Source organism: Physella acuta, unplaced genomic scaffold, assembly GCF_028476545.2.
Source record: "Physella acuta isolate Inbredline_101_S28 unplaced genomic scaffold, ASM2847654v3 ptg000664l, whole genome shotgun sequence".
Classification (NCBI taxonomy): domain Eukaryota; kingdom Metazoa; phylum Mollusca; class Gastropoda; family Physidae; genus Physella; species Physella acuta.
In genome coordinates, this window is record NW_026732183.1 from 332,801 (window position 1) to 359,155 (window position 26,355).

General features: G+C 37.1%; 2 protein-coding genes across 10 annotated transcripts; one reads left to right on the top strand and one right to left on the bottom strand.

Moving 5' to 3' along the window:
- On the bottom strand, positions 1-15,748 carry LOC131948912 (uncharacterized). 9 transcript variants are annotated; one of them, XM_059310635.1, is made up of 9 exons: positions 15,603-15,748; positions 13,975-14,040; positions 11,802-11,831; positions 11,517-11,651; positions 10,694-10,846; positions 4,148-4,468; positions 2,875-3,015; positions 1,800-1,958; positions 1-857 (listed from the first exon to the last, which is right to left on the bottom strand). In XM_059310635.1, exons 2-9 carry the CDS (start codon positions 14,018-14,020, stop codon positions 772-774), a joined length of 1,071 nt encoding a protein of 356 aa, XP_059166618.1. In that variant the 5' UTR covers positions 14,021-14,040; positions 15,603-15,748; the 3' UTR covers positions 1-771. The 9 variants fall into 9 exon arrangements, with proteins under 9 accessions (XP_059166618.1, XP_059166615.1, XP_059166622.1 ...); XM_059310632.1 differs by lacking the exon at positions 15,603-15,748 and adding an exon at positions 14,853-14,889; XM_059310639.1 differs by lacking the exon at positions 15,603-15,748 and adding an exon at positions 14,646-14,818 and having other exon boundaries at positions 13,975-14,037.
- Positions 13,490-25,741, top strand: LOC131948910 (uncharacterized). Its single transcript, XM_059310631.1, has 10 exons — positions 13,490-13,596; positions 15,069-15,184; positions 15,459-15,485; positions 16,391-16,711; positions 18,667-18,981; positions 23,008-23,145; positions 23,683-23,847; positions 24,489-24,620; positions 25,126-25,290; positions 25,583-25,741. Exons 2-10 carry the CDS (start codon positions 15,139-15,141, stop codon positions 25,591-25,593), a joined length of 1,320 nt encoding a protein of 439 aa, XP_059166614.1. The 5' UTR covers positions 13,490-13,596; positions 15,069-15,138; the 3' UTR covers positions 25,594-25,741.
- Positions 25,742-26,355: the final 614 nt, after the last annotated feature.

The following is a 26,355-nucleotide window of genomic DNA, read 5'->3' on the forward strand; positions in this document are numbered from 1 at the left end:
CCGCGTCAATTCTCCACCAATCAAACCATTAGTTTATAATATATTTTGCCTATGATGATTAGCATATCACATTCAATTAAAAGTTTCGATATGTCGGAAAACATAATGTTTCTTTTCGCTTCAGGGAATGCAAGAGAACTAGTCCTATAAAGTGCAGTCTAGCAGTTTTCTAGTTATGTCTGTCAGAGGAAATATTTTTTATTGACATATACTTTAGGATAACTTGCTCTTTGTTAATTTATTACGGTGAATTAAATTAATTATTACCTGAAAAAAAAATGGTTAAAAACTTGAAAAATAACCTGTTAATTTTTGTTCGATTTTTTAATAATCTCGTACAGATAAATCAACAGGTTTATGATTTACATTACAAATTAAAAAAAAAAATTTAGTAATGTGTTAAGTGCTAAATAATTTACATTAATTTCTTCCGGTACTAGTACATTTATCCACAAACACATACTCAGTTATATAATGTACACAGCCATTAGATAAACCATTTTAAGCTATTTTAGCGTAATAGCTTAGAAATAGAAATGACTAATATATTTTTTATGTAATTTTAACAGAGTTGTGTGTCAAAATAGAAATGTATTAAATAAGAGAACGTTTATATTTAGAAAAAAATCTGCAGCATCGTATTACAATAATAGATGTACTATATATTTTCCATGGATTAATTTTTAGTAGCACATGTGTTACATTAATTCCTAAAAAATTCTTTATCCAACATACGGATAACATTACAAGATGGCGGACTCTGGCTTAAGACTAGACCATGACTACCCTACACAGGACCAGAAATGTCAACAGGACATTCCAGGCCACAGAAAGTACACCTGTATTACCTGTATTACCTGTAGAAAGTTAAAAATAACCAAAATAAAAACAGAGAATAGTGCGATGTGACATGTTATATGTTACTTCTATAAAGTTTCTAAAAAGATTGTATTTATGGCTGTCTGAACTCTACTAACAATTCACCGGTCGCTCATAAAATGGCTTACACTTTTTGCGACTTATGTTTATTAAAAAAAGCAAGTTTAAAAAACTATATTATTAAAATTATCAGCGCATTCAAATGGTTATTATTTTAAAGCTTTTTATATTTGGTTATTGAAATTAAACACATTCTGACTAAGAAGAGATGACTGCGGATATCAATCTTCACCATAGTGCATACAGTTTTCTTGATTTGTATGAATCGTGCAGGATCTTTAAAAAATTCTTGAGCTGTTAAACTCTTCCACTATCAAAGAAATTCTAACAAAAGCTTCAAATTGTTATGTTTAAAATTACTTTGGCAGTGTAAGCGTAAGTTAAGTAACCTGTTCTGGCCACCCTTTCCCTACCTGATGCTAAACTGCTATCGACGTATGTGGAAATCCGTAGTCACAAATGTTATGAATATATTTAATATATAGCATTACTATAGGGCTGGTAAGTAGGTCAACAATCAGTTCTATGGCTCATGCAGATTTTATTGAGCCGTGTAACTGGTTGGTGACCTACTTACCAGCACTATTGAAACAGACGGATACCTAACAGTCAAAGTATATGGCATATGTAAAAACATAGTAAGTTAATTTTTGTGACATTTTAAAGCAACGTAATACACAATAACGACTTGTAAAGCTGTAAAGTAACTTTCACACTATAACCACCTGTAAAGCTGTAAATTAACTTTCACACTATATCTACCTGTAAAGCTGTAAATTAACTTTCACACTATATCTACCTGTAAAGCTGTAAAGTAACTTTCACACTATAGTCACCTGTAAAGTTGTAAAGCAACTTACACACTATGTCCACCTGTAGTGTCTTACTGTCACTCAACAGGCCGCGCCGTGTCGCTGTACACTCGTATTTCTCGCTCACCCTACACCCTCCCACTGCTGGTATATCTGTGACGAATCCTTTGTGTGTTCGAAAACAGGGTCCGCTGTTCAGTATTGTGCCTGGTACAATATAAAAATGGGAGACGTATGGACAGGAAATTAAAGAAAGGCAAACACGGAGAAAATATGGCGATGCAAAGGATTCTGACAACAGTGGAACCCCCAAGCAATGGCATAGCGAGGTCGAGTGTTACCCGGTGCGGCACTTAATGGTGTCACCCCCCCCCGAGTCGTAGCGACCCCCTCCCCGGGGACAAACTTTCAATTTTCGATTTGCATCCCCACCCCTCAAACTTTCTATTTGCACCCCCCCCCTCTCCTCCCTCAAAATTTCGATTTGCACCTCTTAAAAGACTATTTAACACTCGAATAAATCACTTAATTAAGTGGAATTATCATTTTTCTCTATATAGTTTACTATTTTTTGCCTTGGTGTCACCCCCTTAAATTGTGTCACCCGGTGCAGTCCGCACCCCCGCTCCCCCCTTCCCCTCGCTACGCCACTGCCCCCAAGGCAAGCGACGAAGTGTTCGTCACAGGAAGACATGGCAACGTGCAGGAAAAAGGCCGAAAGGATAGGACGGAATTGGGGACTGTTGAATATATGGCTGTTAAGTAGGTCACCAACCAGTTCTATGGCTCATGCAGGTTTTATTGAGCCGTAGAACTGGTTGGTGACCTACTTACCAGCCCTATAGTGGCAGCAGTCAGACCGCGGAGAGAGGAAATCGTTGATAGAGTCCATATATTCTCGCAAGTAACGAATAGGGAGAATGATGATGATGATGACAATATACGAAGATAGTTATCATACAGGTTTGCACGATACATGAACGATAGTTATAATACAGTTGGTACAATATATGTAAATAGTTATCATACAGTCTAGTCTAGTACAATACACGGCACAATACATAACATTCGTGAACAAAGCCACCTATACAAAGTTAAAACAGAGGTGTAGATCTGTTGGTACCTGAGGTTACTGCTTTCAACGTACAGTCTGCGTCGTAGAGGTAATCTACGACACTACAGACAAACTTGATTGGTTGGTTTTTGCTGACCTTAAGTAAAGAACGCTCGCCATTGGCTGTGAACTTCACAATTTCTGGTGTAGCTAGAATTTAAAGTGAATAGAAGTTACCAATAGAAGTTACCAATAGAAGTTACCAATAGAAGTTACCAATAAAGTTACCAATATTAGCTACCAATAGAAGTTACCAATAAAAGTTACCAATATTAGCTACCAATAGAAGTTAACAATAGAAGTTACCAATATAAGTTACCAATAAAGTTACCAATATTAGCTACCAATAGAAGTTAACAATAGAAGTTACCAATATAAATTACCAATAGAAGTTACCAATAGAAGTTACCAATATAAGTTACCAATATAAGTTACCAATAGAAGTTACCTTAATAAGTTACCAATATAAGTTACCAATATGAGTTACCAATATAAGTTACCAATAAAAGTTACCATTATAAGTTACTAATAGAAGTTACAAATAGAAGTTACCAATGGTACCTGGAGGTATTTTCTCAAACAGACAATCTGCACAATTTAAGACTACTGTTTGGTAAATAATTACCTATAGATTTTTAGTGCAATATTTTAAGCCGATTAGTGCTTTAGTGCTTTATGGGACAAGAGGGGGTCTGGTGTGGGATATGTTCTTAGTAATATTACTTTGTGAAAGAGATAACTGGTGGGAGAGAGAGATAGAGAGAGCTAGGAGAGAGAGAGAGAGAGAGAGAGCAGGAGGGAGGGAGTGGGGGGGGGGCAGTTTTCGTGAGAGTAGACATCATAGAACCTCTTGGCAGAGGCGTAGCGATGGGGGGGGGGGGGGGCAGGGGGGGGACATATGTCCCCGGGCGCCGACCTTAGGGGGCGCCAAAATGGGTTGTAAAAACAAATTAAAATGTCATTTTAGGTGTATTTTTGCAGTTTGAGGAAGGGGGGGGGTGAAAATCGGAAAGTTGAGGGGGGGGGGGGAGGTGTAAATGGAAAGTTTGAGGGGGGGGGGGGTGCAAATTTAAAATTTGCTTCCGAAGGGGCGCCAAATTGAAAGTTTGTCCCCGGCCGCGGGGAAGGGTCGCTACGCCTTTACCTCTTGGCCAGTTTTTCTGTTCACTTTCTGGAAATCTGAATCGCGTATCTCATCACCATGTAACACATAACAACATACAACGGGGGAACAATTCTAAAGCAGGAGATGAATTATAAATAGAAGAGAAATCCTTCTTACGGTCTCGCTTGAGGTAAAACGTCGTGGTCTTGGATACACCAGTCACGTGGTTGGCTGTACACACACACCGACACCGACGTCTGCTTTGGGATGACGTGAATGACGTGTATGACGCTCTATACGTCCCACGTGATCCGTTGGTTGTCTGGCCCAAACTGCCACACTCTAACGTGACGTTTGTCACGCTGGCCTCTCCACCCTCCACCTCCCACGTGATATCCACCTTTGAGTGATACGCCTTCAGCTGTACTGTTTGTCCATCAAACACACGGGTGTTGTACACAGACACGGTTGGAGCCTGCTCTGGTGTTTCAGCCGAGCCTAAAACATATTTTTGTGAACAATAAAACACATTGTAAACTACATAACGTATCTATAGAGGGGAAGTTCTGATTTGTGACGAATTATCAGGTATGGGAGCAGAAATAGAGCACTAGCTGATATTATGTGTAACTTGAAATAACAGTAGATGACAAAAACACTTTGATTTATAAACTAAGCATTTTATAGGGTTTCTTTTCTATCCTTAATGTCCTCTGGCAGATTAGGTAGAGTTCACCTGTTACAGTGACCTCGGCATATCTAGGGGTAGGGTGGTCAGTATAATGCCAAGCAGCCTTAACTTTCCCTAACGTGACGTGGACTCAGGATGTCCTACGGGCTCGAGCCAGGGATCCAAACTCGAGACTTACCGTTTAAAAGTCAAACGCGCTGTCACTAGACCACGCCGTCTCTTTGCATACTAAGGAATTAAAATTATTGCTGTAGACGACCCTGTACAGAAAGTATCGATTAAATCTTTGTATATACAGAGCAATTGTGTTTTGTCAATTTTGTTGTTTATTGATTATTTTGAGTAAATGTGTTTTTTAAGTAGCTCAGTATTGCAGTGGATGATGGAAGCTTTCAGGGGGAGGTGAGTAGTGGTTGAACTCCATCTGAAAAGATACTGCCATACATGTTTTAGTCACATGGGGAAAGCTACAGTTTGTGGAATTTTTGGGTCTGTGGAACGTAGATGACCACATTATTGTGTGGACATAGGGGTGTAGATGACCACAATATGGTGTGAACATGGAGCAGTAGCGTACGCAGGGGTGGAGCAGGGGGAGCGGCCGCTCCCCCTCGGGCCATTTTCAGCCAAGTGGCGCCTTTTTTGGAAACTTTTTAAACTCAAAGTTTTAAACATTGATATTTGTTAATAATTATATTTAGTCGGCACATCTCTGTAAAACACAAGATTCATTTTCATGCAGCAATTAAGCATAGTAGTAATAGCCTAGTAGAGTCGACGTTCACAACACGTATTAGCAGCTGCATCAGTTTCTCAATCTAAAAATAACCATTACGATGCATTGCAATGTTTAAAAAACCTCTAAGAGTAGTAGTACTTGGCAAGATTAGTGTTAAGTTTAAGGCACCTGTATAATGTATTTGTTTAGAATAAAATGAATTAGAAAATGCTACACATAAAACTTCACACATAATTACTTTATATATACAGTTTAAATCGTGTAATTAATTTTTTGAAATTACAATACAGACATAAATACAACTGATGTGGCACCTCTATTTAAATTTACGTATGGGCGAACTGCGTAGCGGTGGGTAAATTTTGACAAGGTCAACATCGTCATCACGATGAAGTAGTAGTATTATGACAGTTTGGGCGATAGTGATTACCCTCCCCAAACTGATCTGTTAAGTACATATTGTACAAATATATAGGGGCCTAAAATGATCAATAAAAAATTTCCATGGATCAATTTAGTAATAATAACAATTGAATATTCTATTGTCATCGGAAACAAAGATTCCCTGAAAATTTCAGCGCGCTAGCTAACTGAGAAGTGCCCGAAATTTTGATCGCAAGATTTGATTGGAGAACCAATCAAACAAACAAACAGACGCGAAAGCAAGTTAAAGAAAACGTGGGAAAAAAGAAATGCTTGGGTCGCTCGTCCAATTGTATAAGAGTATTCTACACATAGAATTGCTACCCACAGTTTTCATCTGTTGATACCAGCGTATGAATAGACAGTGGTGTGTTAACGAGAAAACCCGAATCGGCTGTTTGCATTGTGTATTGTTGAAATCATAAAACATACTTTAAACCACACACAGTAAAGTATAAAGTAATATAATGAAAAGGCTTAATACTAAAACAGCTTCACATTAACATACATGCATACACAAGAATGAAGCAAATAAAAAATGTTCACATGGCAAATAACTAACTGAAGACCATGTTTAAGAGAAGAGAAGTGCAGGTGTTATTGTTTGTAAGGAGGGAAACTCCTTTCACGGGGAACTTATGTATTAGGACACATAATGATAGTATGGTGTAGTTTGAGTTACACTGTTATTTAGTTCTGCCTGCTACAAATACACATACTGTTACTAGCAATACGACGTAGCTGAAAAGCTACACAGCTTTTAAGCCTCATCAAAAGGATAACATTGAATTGCATTATTTTTAAATTCTTAAACACACACTAAAAATGTTTGAAATTGTAGAATTTGTTGTTTAGTATATTTATTTAAAATACAATAATGTTTTTTTTAATAGTGAAAGCAGTTAAAAAAACAAGTGTATAGTAAGTTACATTTAAAAAAAGAAAACATTTAAAATGGAATAGAATGTTGACATAACTAAAGCAAGACGAGCTGGCCATGTAGGAGATATATCGTCTCCGGTGGTTTAGCCTGGAAATTAAAGCACAGGTTTTTATAAGAATAAGTTTAGTAATTTAAATTATGTACCAACATTAGAAAAATAATAACCCAGCTATATACGAAAATTCGACACAAATTTTTAGATATATTTTGACCCAAATTTATAAGCATTAGGACCTGGATTTCGAAATATTATACTCAAGTATTAAATTCTAGTACATTATGTTGCCTATAATTACACAATTTGTATGCGTGTGTTGGGAAGGGTGGTAATGTAAGTAACCGACACTTTAAGATATTAGACCAGGCTACAGAGCCATTCATAAGTCTAAGGTTACTTGTTTGCTTTCTTTTGTAAAACAGTCTTGTGTACTGTCTTATGTTAGTGATTAAATCTTGAGTTGTAAGTTGGCCGCAGTCATCGGTATCTTATTGTCTATGCCTGCTTTAGCCATACGATACATGAGGATTAACAGACTGTCGTCTTTATTTTGTACATTTTGGAGAGGCATTGTGTTCCTATACAGAGGCGTAGCGACCCTTCCCGGCGCCCGGGGACAAACTTTTCGATTTGCACCCCACCCCCTCAAACTTTCGATTTTCACCCCCCTCAACCTTTCAATTTATTTTTCCAACCCATTTTGGCGCCCCCTAAGGTCGGCGCCCGGGACATATGTCCCCTCCCCCGCCCCCCCCCCCTCGCTACGCTACTGTTCCTATAATACGTAATGTAAAGCAGCGGCGTCGCTGGATCGGGTGTCAGCCGGTGCGGCACTTCGTGGTGTCACCCCCCAGAAACAAAGTGTATATATATATATATATATATATATATATATATATATATATATATATATATATATATATATATATATATATATATATATATATATATAGATGTTACGGTCAAAGCCCGAAGTCGGCCAATGCTAGAATTGGCCGGCCAATCCGCTCATTGGCCAATATCGCCTCCCATAGTTCGGTCAAAGTCCGAAACTTTGCTTGATTTCGGCCTTTCGGCCATGGTGGACCGGCCAAAGACTTAATTAGAAGATCATCTGGTTAGGGACGACCGGCCAAAGTCCGAATTAGAAGATCATGAGCAGATTTTGGTTTTTTTATGCCGTAAGGATCATGAAATTAAGTCTTTATTGATTATTAATTAAAGTAAATGACAGAAACATTCAAATATTTTATTGTACTATAGTCTCAATCTCTCAATATCATCATTTGTTACAACAAATTGAACTTTTATGGCATTTAGAATGATATAGCAGCTTGTTATTTTTACACTTGCAGCGATTTGTTGTGCACTTAGTTGTGCAATTGCAGCGAGTGTAGCTTTGGCCCCCAGTCAATGATTGTGAAGATGCGATGGTTCGTAGTGAATTTTCCTCAGTGTCAACTGACGACAATAAGAGCAGTTTTTCGTGAAGAATTGAAAACTCACTACTAGCATACAGTTGTTTTAGAACACCATGTTCCGTTCCTAATTTGTTGAAACCGCTCTCGACGCTCATGACAACTGCAATCACGCTTCGGGGATCACCGTGACCTCTGTCAGCATCTGGAAAACGGATGCGTACATGGTCACCCACTTCACCATCTTTAAATTTTGTATTTGATGTTTTAAGCATCTTAGCACCTTGAGTTTGCAAGCCAGTATGAGCTGCTGATCTGTGTTCCATGATGGCTTGTTTTTTGTGACACAATCTGCAGGTAATGTTCCCTCCGTACCCTTCGTCTGCTTCATTGGGTATTCCACAAATAGCATGGACATCGTTGCCACAGGATCCAAAAGAATGAGCTGCACTACAATGTTCTTTACAAACTATATAGAATCTGTTGGCCACATTATTGTCACGCAACTGGTCTGGGCGTTCTGCCATGCCAGTAGATGTGTTAGCTGAGGATGTCGTTGCATTTATGGCAACCTCCATTTCTTGTTCAATGTTCTCAAGATCTTCCTCAGTAACTATTTTATCGAGAGCCCATATATGGAAACTAACATGGATTTACATTTTTTTCTTTTGACAGCCGTCTGCTATGTCTGTCTCATGGTCTGACTGCCCTTTTGATCCATGTCGACTTGCATATAGAATGATATACAAACAAGAGCTAAACAATACGTTACTCTCAATGAAAACGCACCAAGAATAATGAAAATGCGATCACAACTTAGTCTAGATAGAACAGTGTCCAGGACATCCCGGCCAGTGCGCGCATTGGCCTGTCAATGTACAAAATACGCTGTCAAGTTTAAGCGCTTCGGACTTTGGCCAGTACGTCCCGGCCAGTGCGCGCATTGGCCGGCCAATGTACGAAATACGATCTTAGTGCTAAGTTCTTCGGGCTTTGGCCAAGAGAGCCTGCCAATGCGCGGATTGGCCGGCCAATCCGGGGTTTGGCCGCACTTCGGGCTTTGACCGTAATATATATATATCTTATATATATATATATATATATATATATATATATATATATATATATATATATGTGCGTGTGTGTGTGTGCGTGTGTGTGTGTCGGCCTACATAAGCCTATAATTTAAATATATGCCACATAGAGTACATGTATGTATATAAGCTTTAATCACTGCAGACTTAATAATAACTATGTTTTTCTAGACTAGTCTGTTAATAATACAGTTGTACGTAGCATTGTTTTCTCACGTTTACGTCATAGTGTTACCCCCGCCCTCTTGTAACAATTGTCGATTTATACTTAAAAGACTATATAACTTTAATTAATCATTAATGGATCTGGCAAAAGGGAATTTTCCTTTTGTACATTTTGCAATTTATTGCCTTGGTGTCACCCTCCTAAATGGTGTCACCCGGTGCGGTCCGTAACCCCCGCCCCGCCCTTGATACGCCTCTGATGTAAAGCGAGAATTCTGAAATATTGTATTTGTTTGTAGCTGAAGCTGCATGGTACAGTTGTATAATAGACAAAAGTGTGAGATTCAATGAAATCCCAATGAAGTAAAAAGCTGTATTTGTTTGCAAATTTTAAGTTAGTTTACCCAGGGGCATTTTAGTTAAATATTATTGTGATCGTGATAAATGTAAAACTTGCATTCTCATCTTCAAAACTTGGAATGGATTAATGAATTAATATATCAATTATTTCAAAAATTATTTTCAATAGTTTATCTTGAATTAAAAAATTTAAAACACGTAAAAATCGATACTTAATATTTTGTTTTAATTTTTGACAGCTAAAACATAATTTTAGCGCTTGCCAATTAATTTATATAATTTTTTGAAAAATAGCATGTTATATAGCAAAGTATTACTGCAACACCCTATATGAAGGATTAAAATTTCCAAATGTTAATATGTGTTGCCTAAAATTTTTAAAGCGAACCCTAACACTAAAATGTCCACGTGTTAACTGATGTTAACTTACAATTATTAATGTTAACCATGTGTTAAAATATCCACGTTAACTAATGTTAACTAACAATTATTAACGTTAACCCTGACAGTGTTAAAATATCGACGTTAACAAATGTTAACTTACAATTATTAGCGCTAACCCTGTGTTAAAATATCCATGTGTTAACTAATGTTAACTTACAATTATAAACGTTTACCCTGTGTTAAAATATCCATGTGTTAATTAATGTTAACTTACAATTATTAACGTTAACCCTGTGTTAAAATGTTCATGTGTTAACTAATGTTAACTTACAATTATTAACGTTAACCATGACAGTGTTAAAATATCCACGTGTTAAGTAATGTTAACTTACAATTATTAACGTTAACCCTAACAGAGTTAAAATATCCATGTGTTAACTAATGTTAACTTACAAATTAACCTTAACCCTGTGTTAAAATATCCACATGTTAACTAATGTTAACTTACAATTATAAACGTTAACCCTAACACTCAGTGTCTCAGTTTGTCCTCCCAGTGTGGCGGTACAGTCAAAGATGTCGTTGTAGGCACATGTTGCTGTTCGGTTGATGCTGATTGTTGTTGCATAAACAACAAGGCCACCGAAAATAAGTCTGGTATCTGTAATATAAATATTCCTTTATGCACACTTAAATATATGATTGATATAACTCAACATTTACAATTTGATGTTTGTAACATTTCTAATGGTCAGCATCTTTTCCTGTTAGTGTTCATCTGTTTCAGAGGTTACTACATATGAAGGGATATTGGAATCAGCACTATACCCAGCCGCCTTTACTTTCCGTAACTCAAGTAGGGTACCTACTAGAGCTGGGATGACTGATGGACATTCTACTGACTTGAGTTCGAACTCGAAATATTTTCGGGTTAGCAGTCTAGCTCTCTACCGCTAGGCCACACACGTCTCATCATCTCCACAAAATGAGCCAAACACTTAAGAAATCTGTTTGCTATGCAATAATTTTAAAGTTACAAATTACATATAAGAACAGGTAAAACTGGCAAAGGTACACATGCATATATTTTTGAAAAAAAAACAACGTAAATAAACGAAGATAACAATTTATTTAATCAGGTGAAACTACAGATAATAATATTTTTTATTTTGCAAAAACTGATGTGAATAAATACTTTGAAATTATTAGTGTTTCAAAAAGAATACTTTAAATTTATAGAAAAAAAAATTATCCGGTAAAACGGTAACACACCCGATGAACATATTTTTAACCAACTTAACCTTCACACGAGATGGCCAATGACGGATTACCTTTATTTCTGCCTATTATTTCCCACCTAGGGTTAGACACACCCTCCACTTTCTGGGCTTTAAATGTCAGCTGGTCATTGACCGCAGCACTGACCTCTTGGCTCTGACCATCCACAGTGAAATACTGAATCAGAGCTAAACGAAAACATACAGTTTAGATCTGATACAGTTTGTTGCAAAAGGTAACCAATAGATTAAGTACATTATGTTTTAATCGAAAGGTATTTAGAAGAGCTTCTGACCAAGAACTTGTTACCAAACAGGAAGTAAATATTTTAAACTTACATCCTGATTCCACTGAGATAAACAGGAAACCTACAAAAGTAGAAACCAATTATAAACGAGGTTAGCTTCATTTTGTAAAGACTGGAAAAACTAGTTCAACAAGATCACTTACTCGAATGGCTAAAACTTTTTGAAAGGCAGAGCAATCAAAATAAAACATTCACAAAACTATTTAAAATTAATTACTCTTAATGATGCCTAATTAATAAAAGCTAGAAATTTCCTTACTATAGTAAAACATGTTAGGCAATTTAAATTAAAGCTGATTCAACTATATCTATATATCAATATATATATATATATATATATATATATATATATATATATATATATATATATATATATATATATATATATATATATATATATATATATATATAAATTATATATATATATATATATATATATATATATATATATATATATATATATATATAAAGCAATGTGTGTTTTTCTGTCTGTCTGTTTGTCTTTTACGCATTACTACACCTTTCATCCGATCGCCATGAAACTTTGGGAAATTGTTGAGAATACTCCTGGGGAGGTTTCTGCGGAAAAACAAATTCAAATTCGCCGGGGTGGCGCCCCAGGAGGATGCGATTTTTTTCTCTATATACGGTATGTAAAAATAAAAGTCGATTGCGATTTCACGCCGTTCATCCGATCGCCATCAAATTTTGGGGAGTTGATTAGAACACTTCAGGTGAGGTTTCTGCAAAATTATTTTTTTAATTTTGCAAGGGCGGCGCCACGAGAGAGTGTGATTTTTCTGTATGTACGGTATATAAAAAATAAAAGTTGATTGCAGTTTGACACCGTTCATCCGATCGTCATCAAACTTTAGGGAGTTGATTAGAACACTTCAGGTGAGGTTTCTGTAAAAAATATTTTTTAAATTTCGCAAGGGCGTCGCTCCGGGATGATGCAATTTATCTCTACATACGATATGTATTAAAATAAAGTCGGATACGGCTCGACACCATTTATCTGAGTTCCATACAACTTTAGGGAGATGATGAATACTCCCGAGAAGGTTTCGGGGGGGGGGGGGGGGGGGTTAATTTCGCATGGGCGGTCCCGGCAGGATGCGATTTTGCGCCTGGTCTTTAAGGTAAATGCTATGGCGGCTACATTCGTTCTGAACAGTGTGATAGACAATAGATAAGCTGGTGCGTTACAGTCGCTCACTGAATTGAATCAGGTGTGCCCTACGGCGCCCTGGTAGGGTGTAATTTTCCTGCGAACAAAAATTTCAGTTTCGTCCCCCAAAGGTTCACATTGGCCGCTGAGGGCACTGTAATACATTTTTCTAATAATCAGAAAAATTAACCAAGGCTAGATTATTAACTGGGTTGTTTCCTTTTGTCCATAAATAAATCCAAACAGTTTTATCAATTTGCGAATGATGCAATTAGTCTCTATTTTAGACGATCCAATCAGAAATTGATATCGAGCTTTTAATAATGCACAATTAGTAACGCTAACAAATAACATCAGCCACACTGATGTTTATAACACGTCAAATAATTTTTTTCTGCGTGTTAAAGAAAAAAAAATCTTGTTGATTTCTGTCACTTTACCGAATGACGCAACCTGCACCACTGTTTCAGGATGCTATTTTGGCGCTCGTGGTTATCCTATGAGCACTATGACGCTTAAAGCTTATTTTAGCTTAAAGTAGTCAGGGACCGTACGTTGCGCCTCTGCGGTATTATAATCAGGGTCTCCCGAGAGCGCCCCTCTACGTCCCTGACACATGGGCGGTTACCGAAGTGTGTTCTTCCTCATTATTTCGGTGAGTGATTAACGTACACTCAAGGTTTTCACACGGTAGTGTAGGTAAACCTGTGTCCCGATATTTATTATCCAAGCGCAGGAATTTTTTAAAATTTAAATAACTCAGTTTAGAAATCAAAATGTCACTGGTATAAGAACTGGTATAAGAACATAGGATTGGTAACGCATTGATGAAACCCTTCTTATATATTTGGTCAGACTTTCTTCTACCCCGCGGCAACGCGCGGGGACGGGTATGCTAGTATATATATATATATATATATATATATATATATATATATATATATATATATATATATATATATATATATACTTTTTTTTCTTCAACAACATCCGAAATCAAATAAAAATAGTAACGCACAGGCTTTGTACTTACCCAATAACAACACTGTAAAACATGTGCACTTTTTCGTAGATAACATTTTGAAAAGAAATATTTCTGCTAATGAAACGAAAAAAACTAAGAATGTAAATTGTATTTTAAGATTTTATAAAACTATCATAAACAAATTAATGTAGTCGTTATAATAAAAAGCCACAAAATTAAAAACTTTTAGCTTTATTAGTAAAAGTAAAAACTTTAGACTTTAAAACTAAAAACAAATATTTTTTTATTATTATTAATAATATTTTTGTAAGATATAATAGAAATTAGACACTCAATGGAAAAAAAATCAACCTTTGCTAGTTTTCTAAACTTATTTTTTTCGAAGCTGATAGTCCGCAAGTTTTAAAAGTTTGCTTTATACTCAAACAACTCATGATTCTAATATTCAGTTATGAAGATCACAATGTCGTCTACTTTAATATTTAATTAGAATAAAATGTAGAAATCCATTTATAGCAGACGCCCTAATCTGCAGACTTTAGAAATGGGATAAAAATATGTTCAAAGATTTGAACAAATACCTACTTGTTCATCAACAAACGGACTAATCAAACAACTAAATATAAAGCGTTTATAAAATCAAGACTAACAACGTATCACCAGGATTTACTTGAAAGTTATACTTTTTACATTAATTCGAAAGGTTTATATAGCCTTACATGCTTCAGCAAACACTCCTGTCAGAGAAAATATTTACACTGAAGCGACATCCTAGAAAACAATGTATTTTCATTTGAGATGTTTTTCCGTTTAAAAATGCTGACCACACATTCCCTTCATATGACGAGGACAAGAAACATGAACTCTGCTTCATCTGCCCAATGGATCGCTAGGTCTAAAGAGGATACTTTACTTTTTTACATTACCCATACAAATAAAGATTGCATAAACAAGTAAAAACACCCTACATTGTCCTCCAAACGCACAAAGATGTTTTATATCTTTGTTGTTAGGCCACATTACTTTAACCGTTTTTCTTATTTAAAATTCAGTTTTTCTCTCTCAACAACGCTGCTAATTTTCACACCTGACATAAATTAGATGACGTCACACACATTAAGTTATAAATTTAAAAACTCCAGGTGCTGTAAGTTAAAGCCTCTTGTAGCCAGGTATAGTCCAGAGAATACCAGGTTTTGCTTTACGTGTGCTATGGAGACCCGTTATTTTACATTTCTCGGCCTGTTATTTGCACTAAGTAAGTATTATTAATGGATTATTGTATCATAATCTGCTAATTAAAGTAACTATCAATTCAAGCTACTGCTTGCCGCAGGTAATATTACAATTATTTCATTTGCCGTCAATAATTTCAAATTAAGTGGATTATTGTAAAATACTTATATAATAAAACTTGCTATGAATAACTACACATGCATACTGTTTACACACATGCACACATGTATACATAATTATACACATAAAGAAAGACGTAATTATCTACATAATAATATAAACTTTATATTCAATAGGCACAACATACTCTTCAACCAACTTTGGTAAGTACAAGATTTATTTATTGGTATTTTATTTTACGTTTTCCTATTTACAACGTGTAAGGTAATCTCCTTTATTTTAACACGCTTTCTTAAGTATTATTTCGCATTGCTACTAACCTTTTAGGTTATTTTTAGTACTTGTCTCAGTGAGACTTGGCTGTAGACGTAAAACCGGATTTTAAAATAAGAGCGAAAAACCCCAGGTAATCCGTCACCGTCGCTGTCACGTGATGTGCTGTCGACGTCCGGGTTACGGTGACCCAGATATGAGACAGAAACCTGCCCGGTATTGAAGTGTTGTGGTAAACACGCTGGGTTAGCCGCGCTCAGGTTGATTGATGACGTCACAGAGCAACACCAGACCCAGTGTTTTAACGCCGCACCCTCAGCGTTATTTAAACTCGTGTCTCTGGTCGACACCTCCTGCACCTGTAATTGACGGTTAACACACCTTTGTAAAGTTAAAATACATTGTGACATTTTTTTACTGTACTCTTCTTAAAAAAATTAACTCGCGTTTCTGATAAACTTTAATTAAGCTGTAGAACTATACTCTTTTATTACGCCATAACCGTGAATTATCTCATACAGCTCTATCATTAATTTATAAAAATACGCTCTATCATTAATCTATATAATTAAGCTCTATCATTAATCTATATAATTAAGCTCTATCATTAATCTATAAACTTAAGTTCTATCATTAGTCTATAAAATTAAGCTCTATCATTAGTCTATAAAATTAAGCTCTATCATTAGTCTATAAAATTAAGCTCTATCATTAATCTATAAAATTAAGCTCTATCATTAATCTATAAAATTAAGCTCTATCATTAATCTATATAATTAAGCTCTGACATTACGCTCTTAGAAAAAAAGTTCTAACTTTTACTGAACGTCTACAGACGAGTCGTCGCTAACGGTAAATCTCAACGTAGAAAACACCCCTGTTCAAAATGGCGGAAACTTCTCACTCAAACTACCAGCCGGAAGTGACGTCACTTCCGTGAACATCAGATGCAGGGCACAGAGCAACCAGCTGTCTGTCAATGGCGTCTCTTTGTCCTGCGATTTCGGGAAAGGTCCGAGAGCGAAATCTGTTTCCGGACGTTCGGCCCTATTTCCGGTCAAGCTGTACGGCACCGGAACTGCCGTGTGTACGTGTGCGGCATCCCATGCCGGCGGCTCTTACAGGAAGACAAGTACAGTAACTATACGGCATACAGGTAAAGACAATGTATTTTTATTCTACCATCTACAATAACTATAAGGCATACAGATAAAGACAACGTATTTTCTATCTAACAACTACAGTAACTATACGTCAAAAACACAAAGAATTTTCATTTGAACAACTACAGTAACTATACGTCAAAAACACAAAGTATTTTCTTTCTAACAACTACAGTAACTATACGTAAAAACACAAAGTATTTTCATTCTAACAACAACAGTATCTATACGTCAAAAACACAAAGCATTTTCTTTATAACAACTACTGTAACTATGCATCAAAAACACAAAGTATTTTCATTCTAACAACAACAGTAACTATACGTCAAAAAAACAAAGCATTTTCTTTATAACAACTACTGTAACTATGCATCAAAAACACAAAGTATTTTCTTTCTAACAACTACAGTAACTATACGTCAAAAACAGAAGTATTTTCTTTTTAACAACTACAGCAACTATAGGTCAAAATACTTGCTTGTAAAAACAATTGATACATAAAAGAAGAAAGAACGGGCTTTGACTAAACAAATTCAAGTTATTAAATAATAATCTGTTTTATTAATTTTCTTAAAAGCATTAATTAAACCAAAATAACGTTTTGGGGCTAAGTCTTGGGGAAGGTTGGGGGGGGGGGGGAGGGGGGAAGATATAGGATATTCATGGGTGCCATGTTCAGGGTGTGTGTGTGTGTGTGTGTGTGTTAAAGATCCGGACAACTTAAAATTGACAATCTTTATGAGATCTTGACTTATGAACAAAAGCCACATTCTGTAAAAATATGGTACAAAGATCTCATAGTACTGTTACTAGAAAAACAAAAAACAATATATATATATATATATATATATATATATATATATATATATATATATATATATATATATATATATATATATATATATATATATATATATATATCACCATTAATAGTTGTTACAGTTTGACCAAAAGACTAATCGAATATATTATCAAAGAGATCGTTATTTAAAAAACAAACGAGAAAGGCTGAATGCGTTTTATGTTACTTCTTTCTTCTTCGTTCGTAGTCGTATAATATTGTATGAAATTTCTCACAGCACAATGGACACCAGCGAGTTGACGAGAATCTTTCCATCATATTGTTAAAATGGATAGGATTCGTTTTTTTTCTTTTTAAATTTTGACTTGATAGCAGCCGTAAAAAAATAGTTAAAAAAAAACGTTTGCCTAAAATTAATCCAGAATTATTTTTTTTAGAATCAATATTATAAAAGTTGCAAATCCAGAGAACTTGAAACTAATATTTTTGAGTTTGAGGCTACATTTCTATTTATTTTCATCAAGCCTAAGCTATAAATTTATGTTTAATTTTCGTAAGACAAACATTGATCGGCTGTACAGGAACTCCATGATCGATTTTCCGACAGTCCCATATATCATAGTCATATGTTTACAAAACTTTGCTGATAACGTTTTTGAATAAAATTATGCTAAATTAAACAATATGACCTAGTTCTGCCATTATTGTTTACATTATGTATGATAAAATTTATGCTAACCTATCAAATAGCAGGATGTCTTCGTTTATGTCGACATTACCACGTGAAAACCAAATTGCTTTTGCCTTTTTTTTTTAAATTGTGTTCATTAACCGAAAATACTAAAACGTCAAACGCGTCTTTAAAGTCCAAAAAAAAAACAAAACCAAACAGTCAGGATTTTTTAACCCTATTAATTTTAATTACACCGTGCATGATTTTTAAAAACTATTTAATGGGCATCTCGAATAACGTCGAGGCTATTCTTGGTTGGGTCCATTACGTTTTACGTGTCGACTAGTTATGAACCAGAATTCTGAAATGCTTACGACCTTGCTGTTTATATTTACTGTGTAATCTCTTTTTTTTTTTTTAAATAAGCTCGAAATTAACAAATACAAATTTAATCTAAGAATTTTCGTCCTCAGCCCTTCCTTATGCACCGACAACATCACCATTTCTCGAGGTCAACAACAGCACCTTGCCCGACGGGTCGACTTTAACGGTGGTTCTCAACTCGACCGCCACTAAGGTCTCCGTCAGGTGCGGGGTGTCCGGCGGGTACCCCCGGGTCCACCAGACCACCCTCAAGTGTGGGAACAAAACCGTGGGGGTCCCCAAGCCCGTGGTGACCTTCACCATCACGTACACCAAACAGATGGACGGCCAGATGTGTGTGTGCTCGGCGGATCACGTGACTGGACGGTACAACAAGACGGCCAGGTTTACGTTTGACATACAATGTAGGTTTGTTGTTTTCTTACACTTATACACACTCACACCAGGAAATAAGGATAATTTTTATGTTTTTATTAACAACAAGTAATAAAAGACATTTTTTTTGTATATCGTGATTTAACTAATTTTATGTATACATAAATAAAAATGAACAAATTAAAAGTCTCTACTGAACTCCAAAAAAGTATGTGTAAATCATCGGTGTGAAAAAAAATGCAAATCGATTAGATTTTTCTAGTAGTGTCAGAGCTAAAATCAGACATACATTATGACTAGATCATAGACTGGATTAGGTCTAGTGGTTCTTAAATTAACGATACTAGCAGTCATAGCATTCTTTCAACCTGTCGGTTTATTAACCCATGTTGTCTTGGCCCGCGTTGAATAACCCATGTCTTGCTTAAACCCACGTTAAATGACCTAAGTTGTCTAGACCCACGTTGATTGACCCATGTTGTCTAGACACACGGAAATAGGATCCTATGTTGTATAGACCCATGTTGACAAAACCCATGTTGACAAAACCCATTTTGTCTAGACCCACGTTAATTGACCCATGTGTTGTTTAGACCCATATTGATAAGCTCATGTTGTCCCGACCCACGTTCATTGACCCATGTTCTCTAGACCCACACTAATTGACTTATGTTGTCTAGACCCACGTTCATTGACCCATATTGTGTAGACCCAAACTAATTGACCCATGTTGTCTAGACCCACGTTGTCTAGACCCACGTTATTTGACCCATGTTGTCTAGACCCACGTTATTTGACCCATGTTGTCTAGATCCACGTTAATTGACCCATGTTGTCTAGACCCAAGTTAATTGACCCATGTTCTCTAGACCCACGTTAATTGACCCATGTTCTCTAGACCTACGTTATTTGACCCATATTGTATAGACCCACGTTAATTGACCCATGTTGTCTAGACCCACTTTAATGGGCCCATGTTGTCCCGACCCACGTTAATTGAACCATGTTCTCTAGACCCACGTTAATTGACCCATGTTCTCTAGACCCACGTTAATTGACCCATGTTCTCTAGACCCACGTTATTTGACCCATGTTCTCTAAACCCACGTTAATTGACCCATGTTCTCTAGACCCACGTTAATTGACCCATGTTCTCTAGACCCACGTTAATTGACCCATGTTCTCTAGACCCACGTTATTTGACCCATGTTGTATAGACCCACGTTAATTGACCCATGTTGTCTAGACCCACTTTAATGGGCCCATGTTGTCCCGACCCACGTTAATTGACACATGTTGTCTTCACCCACGTTAAATGACCCATGTTGTACATGCCCACATCAATTTACCCATGTTGTCTAGACCCATGTTAATTGACCCATGTTGTGTAGACCCACGTTAATTGACCCATGTTGTCCCGACCCAAGTTAATTGACCCATGTTGTCTAGACCCACGTTAATTGACCCATGTTCTCTAGACCCACGTTATTTGACCCAAGTTGTCTGACCTACGTTAATTGACCCATGTTGTGTAGACCCACGTTACTTGACCCATGTTGTTTAGACCCACGTTGAGTGACCCATGTTGTCTAGACCCACGTTAATTGGCCCATGTTGTTTGACCCACGTTAATTGACCCATGTTGTCTGACCCACGTTAATTGACCCATGTTCTCTAGACCCATGTGTTAATTGACACATGTTCTCTAGACCCAAGTTAAATGACCCATGTTCTCTAGACCCATGTGTTAATTGACCCATGTTCTCTAGACCCAAGTTAAATGACCCATGTTGTCTAGACCCATGTTAATTGACCCATGTTGTCTAGACCCATGTTAATTGACCCATGTTCTCTAGACCCACGTTAATTGACCCATGTTGTCTAGACCCACGTTAATTGACCCATGTTGTCTAGACCCACGTTAATTGACCCATGTTCTCTAGACCCACGTTATTTGACCCATATTGTATAGACCCACGTTAATTGACCCATGTTGTCTAGACCCACTTTAATGGGCCCATGTTGTCCCGACCCACGTTAATTGAACCATGTTCTCTAGACCCACGTTAATTGACCCATGTTCTCTAGACCCACGTTAATTGACCCATGTTCTCTAGACACACGTTATTTGACCCATGTTCTCTAGACCCACGTTAATTGACCCATGTTCTCTAGACCCACGTTAATTGACCCATGTTCTCTAGACCCACGTTAATTGACCCATGTTCTCTAGACCCACGTTAATTGACCCATGTTCTCTAGACCCACTTTAATGGGCCCATGTTGTCCCGACCCACGTTAATTGACACATGTTGTCTTGACCCACGTTAAATGACCCATGTTGTACATGCCCACATCAATTTACCCATGTTGTCTAGACCCATGTTAATTGACCCATGTTGTGTAGACCCACGTTAATTGACCCATGTTGTCCCGACCCAAGTTAATTGACCCATGTTGTCTAGACCCACGTTAATTGACCCATGTTCTCTAGACCCACGTTATTTGACCCAAGTTGTCTGACCCACGTTAATTGACCCATGTTGTGTAGACCCACGTTACTTGACCCATGTTGTTTAGACCCACGTTGAATGACCCATGTTGTCTAGACCCACGTTAATTGACCCATGTTGTTTGACCCACGTTAATTGACCCATGTTGTCTGACCCACGTTAATTGACCCATGTTCTCTAGACCCATGTGTTAATTGACCCATGTTCTCTAGACCCAAGTTAAATGACCCATGTTGTCTAGACCCATGTTAATTGACCCATGTTGTCTAGACCCATGTTAATTGACCCATGTTCTCTAGACCCATGTTAATTGACCTATGTTGTCTAGACCCATGTTAATTGACCCATGTTGTCTAGACCCACGTTAATTGACCCATGTTGTCTAGACCCACTTTAATGGGCCCATGTTGTCCCGACCCACGTTAATTGAACCATGTTCTCTAGACCCACGTTAATTGACCCATGTTCTCTAGACCCACGTTAATTGACCCATGTTCTCTAGACCCACGTTAATTGACCCATGTTCTCTAGACCCACGTTAATTGACCCATGTTCTCTAGACCCACGTTATTTGACCATGTTCTCTAGACCCACGTTAATTGACCCATGTTCTCTAGACCCACGTTAATTGACCCATGTTCTCTAGACCCACGTTATTTGACCCATGTTGTATAGACCCACGTTAATTGACCCATGTTGTCTAGACCCACTTTAATGGGCCCATGTTGTCCCGACCCACGTTAATTGACACATGTTGTCTTCACCCACGTTAAATGACCCATGTTGTACATGCCCACATCAATTTACCCATGTTGTCTAGACCCATGTTAATTGACCCATGTTGTGTAGACCCACGTTAATTGACCCATGTTGTCCCGACCCAAGTTAATTGACCCATGTTGTCTAGACCCACGTTAATTGACCCATGTTCTCTAGAGCCACGTTATTTGACCCAAGTTGTCTGACCCACGTTAATTGACCCATGTTGTGTAGTCCCACGTTACTTGACCCAAGTTGTTTAGACCCACGTTGAGTGACCCATGTTGTCTAGACCCACGTTAATTGACCCATGTTGTTTGACCCACGTTAATTGACCCATGTTGTCTGACCCACGTTAATTGACCCATGTTCTCTAGACCCATGTGTTAATTGACCCATGTTCTCTAGACCCAAGTTAAATGACCCATGTTGTCTAGACCCATGTTAATTGACCCATGTTGTCTAGACCCACGTTAATTGACCCATGTTGTCTAGACCCACGTTAATTGACCCATGTTGTTTGACCCACGTTAATTGACCCATGTTGTCTGACCCACGTTAATTGACCCATGTTCTCTAGACCCATGTGTTAATTGACCCATGTACTCTAGACCCAAGTTAAATGACCCATGTTGTCTAGACCCACGTTAATTGACCCATGTTGTCTAGACCCACGTTAATTGACCCATGTTGTCTAGACCCACGTTAATTGACCCATGTTGCCCGACCCACGTTAATTGACCCATGTTGCCCGACCCACGTTGACTGACCCATGTTCTCTAGACCCAGCTCGAGTCAGACACCTGACAGCCAACAACAAGACAGGTGTCCTCAAGGTGAGACCAGACACACCTGTCGTCATCGAGTGTCAAGCAGACGGCAATCCTGTTCCAGAGCTCACCCTGCGAGGCCTTAAGACAGGTGTGATTTCATTAATTAGAACACTAATTAATTAATCAGAACACTAATGACACGTGTGACTTAATGTCAGCAAATTCACAAATGTCAGATGTGTTTTATTTTACTCGACAACTAAAGTCAGCTTTTGTTTTATGTAGCCTATTATTTATTAGGTTCAGTTTAATGTGAAATACGAACCGAAAATGAACTTCATAGATGCAATAGTGTTACATTTACCTGTGTTTGGTGTTTTAATCGAGGTATAAATTTACTATAAAACATCAATAAATTCCTTTCGCATTACCACCCTCTTTTATGAAACAAAAATTAAATTCCACATCCAGTATGCTGTATTCTATAACTATATTCTGAACTCCTAGTTATTAATTAAGAGGGCATATATATATATATATATATATATATATATATATATATATATATATATATATATATATATATATATATATATATATGTATATATATATATATATATTAAAATACTTCGTTGTTTGCAACTAATGAATGATTTAAAAATCAGAAACTGTTAATTCCTCACAGGAACGGCTGCATTTGGTAAACCAACCAACACCCAATCCAACACGCTGTCTCGGTCATTCAATGCCACAACGTCACTCGATGACGTATATGTCTGCACTGCTAAAAATAGCTTGAACGGAAATGTCGTATCCGATCGGTTAGTCCAAGTATCTGTAGGAAAGCAAGGTGAGTTCAAGTTAAACAAAAGATGTAGTTTGTAAACAAAATCAATACAGGAAGATAATTTGACTCGTGTCAAGGAAAAGTTTTTGGTTAGAAATTATTTTTTTCCCTATTTATTTATCGACATTTTCATTTATGGGCAAAAAACTACAACTTATCTATGATTACATTGTGACATTGTCCCTGTATATAATAATTGTAGGCAGTGGCGTAGCGAGGTCGGGTGTCACCCGTTGTGGCACTTAATGGTGTCACCCCCCCCAGAGCCGTAGCGACTCTTCCCGGGGACAAACTTTCAATTTTCGATTTGCACCCCCCCCCCTCCCCCCTCGTCCCTCGAACAACTTTCGATTTGCACCCCTCTCACAGTTTTCTCTATATATGTTTACTATTTTTTGCCTTGGTGTTACCCCCCTAAATGGTATCACCCGGTGCGGTCCGCACCCCCCGCTCCCCCCCCCCTCGCTACGCCTCTGATTGTAGGAAACAGTAAAATGAATGAAAACTAGCTTTCGTCGCTGGTAAAAACATACTTTTCTTTACAAAAAAGTTCACGCAAACTAAGTGATTAGAAAAGAACAACAAGAAAAATATCCTTAAAAAGCTCTCACAGAGGTGTGTAGGTAGATTTCTTTTTTTCACAGCTCCTTCCCTCATCGCGAGATTTACCGTCAACGGCGAGACGAAGGTTGAAGTTGAGGCTGGTGCTAGACTTGACTTCCGGTGTGAAACCGCTGGGTATTTGGTGCAATGGACCATCAAGAGCGTCACTTCCGGTTAGTTCTGACGTAACGATTTTAACAAATAACAAGTGTAAAAGTAAAATTAGGCAGACTAGTTGTATGCTTAGAGAGAAAATTAATTAAACTGAAAAACCCATTACAATAGGATTCAACATTAACATAACTTTATTAAATGTCGATATGTAGCCTATATACTGTCTATCTCTTCTTTGTACATCTTCTACGAGCGCATTGTCGATTTATTACCTACATTATGTTGTCAATGTGCTATACATCTACTTTCGATCTATTGCTCATCTATTTTTTAAAGTATTTTCCTAATGTCATTTACCTATTATCCACCTTTCATCCACTATTATCCACCTTTCATCCACTATTATCAACCTATTATCCACCTTTCATCCACTATTATCCACCTATATATCCACCTTTCATCCACTATTATCCACCTATATATCCACCTTTCATCAACTATTATCCACCTATATATCCACCGTTCATCCACCTATTATCCACCTATTGTCCATCTACCCACTAGACACCACATTACGTAACAGCCTGACCAAGACACGCAGCCTTCACGTGTCTGATCTAACTGCGTCATGTGACGTCAACCGTGGAACGTTCGAGTGCCACGCCGCCTACACCAGCAGCTCCAGTTCCAGGACGGACTCTAGGACAGTGGAGGTCATCGTCAAAAACTGTAAGTGGGTCACCTGGTACTGCGCATGTCCATTTGCATATATTACAAAGGCGCAATGTATTATTATATTCAAACGTGGAGCTTCCCTTCATTCCTTAATTTATATTTTGCCGTCAGCCAAATAGATTATTATTAAATACTTGTGTAATACTTTTGATTTAAACAATGGCGGATAACTAGCCTTTTATGTGTTCAGTTCATGAAGAACATATACAAGTATTAAAGCTAATAGTTTGTTTGTTTGTGTACAATATAATGGCCTAAAACACATACATTATTATGTTTCTTACAGGTCCAAAATGATCATCCTAATCAAAGACATGCATAGACAACATATTGAAAGATACTAATCAACATCGTAATTAAAGATACCAAGACAGATTGTGTTGAAGCACACGCTATATTTAGCCTGCATGGAAAATAAATCCTTTCAGATCTAGTTTTAGTTGTATTGACATTGTTTGTGGACTTTATTCATTTTTTTATGCTCACTATCCACTGCTTTTTTAGAAATACATTTAAAAATCAAATAAAAGTCAATTATTTCCTATCTATAGTATATTCTTCTTAACCAGCTTGGAAAATTTCAATTTGATTGGAAACTGAAAGCAAAAAATCGAATAATAAATAAGACGTATCAAATGTGGACATTGGAGTGATTACATTATTTCAACGATGTCGGTGCCATCAGTTTCTGAAACCAAAACCACTTCTTGCAATTAATAATGATACATTTTTCGATTCACATATTACTTAAACTTTCCTGGTATTCATTAGATAAATTAATATCCTCTTTGGTATCCGAGCCTTAGCCCACAAATCTCAAACACAATGGACAAGTGAATCTTATTATTACATGACTGTGGGCTATGTGTGCCATTTGTAAAATAAAGCAGTGTTTGAGAGCCTACTCTTCCGGCGTCTACAAAACGTCACACCCTCATATCCGGCCTGACACTATGGCATTGTTTAATAGCACAACATAATCTCATACCTAATACAACAGGCGGCGACCTGTCTTTCACGGTACGGATTACGGATGTAGACCAAAAAAAAATCTACTCG

What these genes read in the sequence shown, in the direction of transcription:
- LOC131948912 (XM_059310632.1), bottom strand. An exon ending in AATAATAGGCAGAAATAAAG is followed by an intron (nt 10,847 to 11,516) that starts GTAATCCGTCAT and finishes TTTATATTACAG; the next exon opens with ATACCAGACTTATTTTCGGT. An exon ending in GTTGAAAGCAGTAACCTCAG is followed by an intron (nt 1,959 to 2,874) that starts GTACCAACAGAT and finishes ATATTGTACCAG; the next exon opens with GCACAATACTGAACAGCGGA.
- LOC131948910 (XM_059310631.1), top strand. Translation starts at nt 15,139, where the DNA reads ATGGAGACCCGTTATTTTACATTTCTCGGCCTGTTATTTGCACTAA. An exon ending in ATACTCTTCAACCAACTTTG is followed by an intron (nt 15,486 to 16,390) that starts GTAAGTACAAGA and finishes GAACGTCTACAG; the next exon opens with ACGAGTCGTCGCTAACGGTA. An exon ending in GTTTACGTTTGACATACAAT is followed by an intron (nt 18,982 to 23,007) that starts GTAGGTTTGTTG and finishes CATGTTCTCTAG; the next exon opens with ACCCAGCTCGAGTCAGACAC.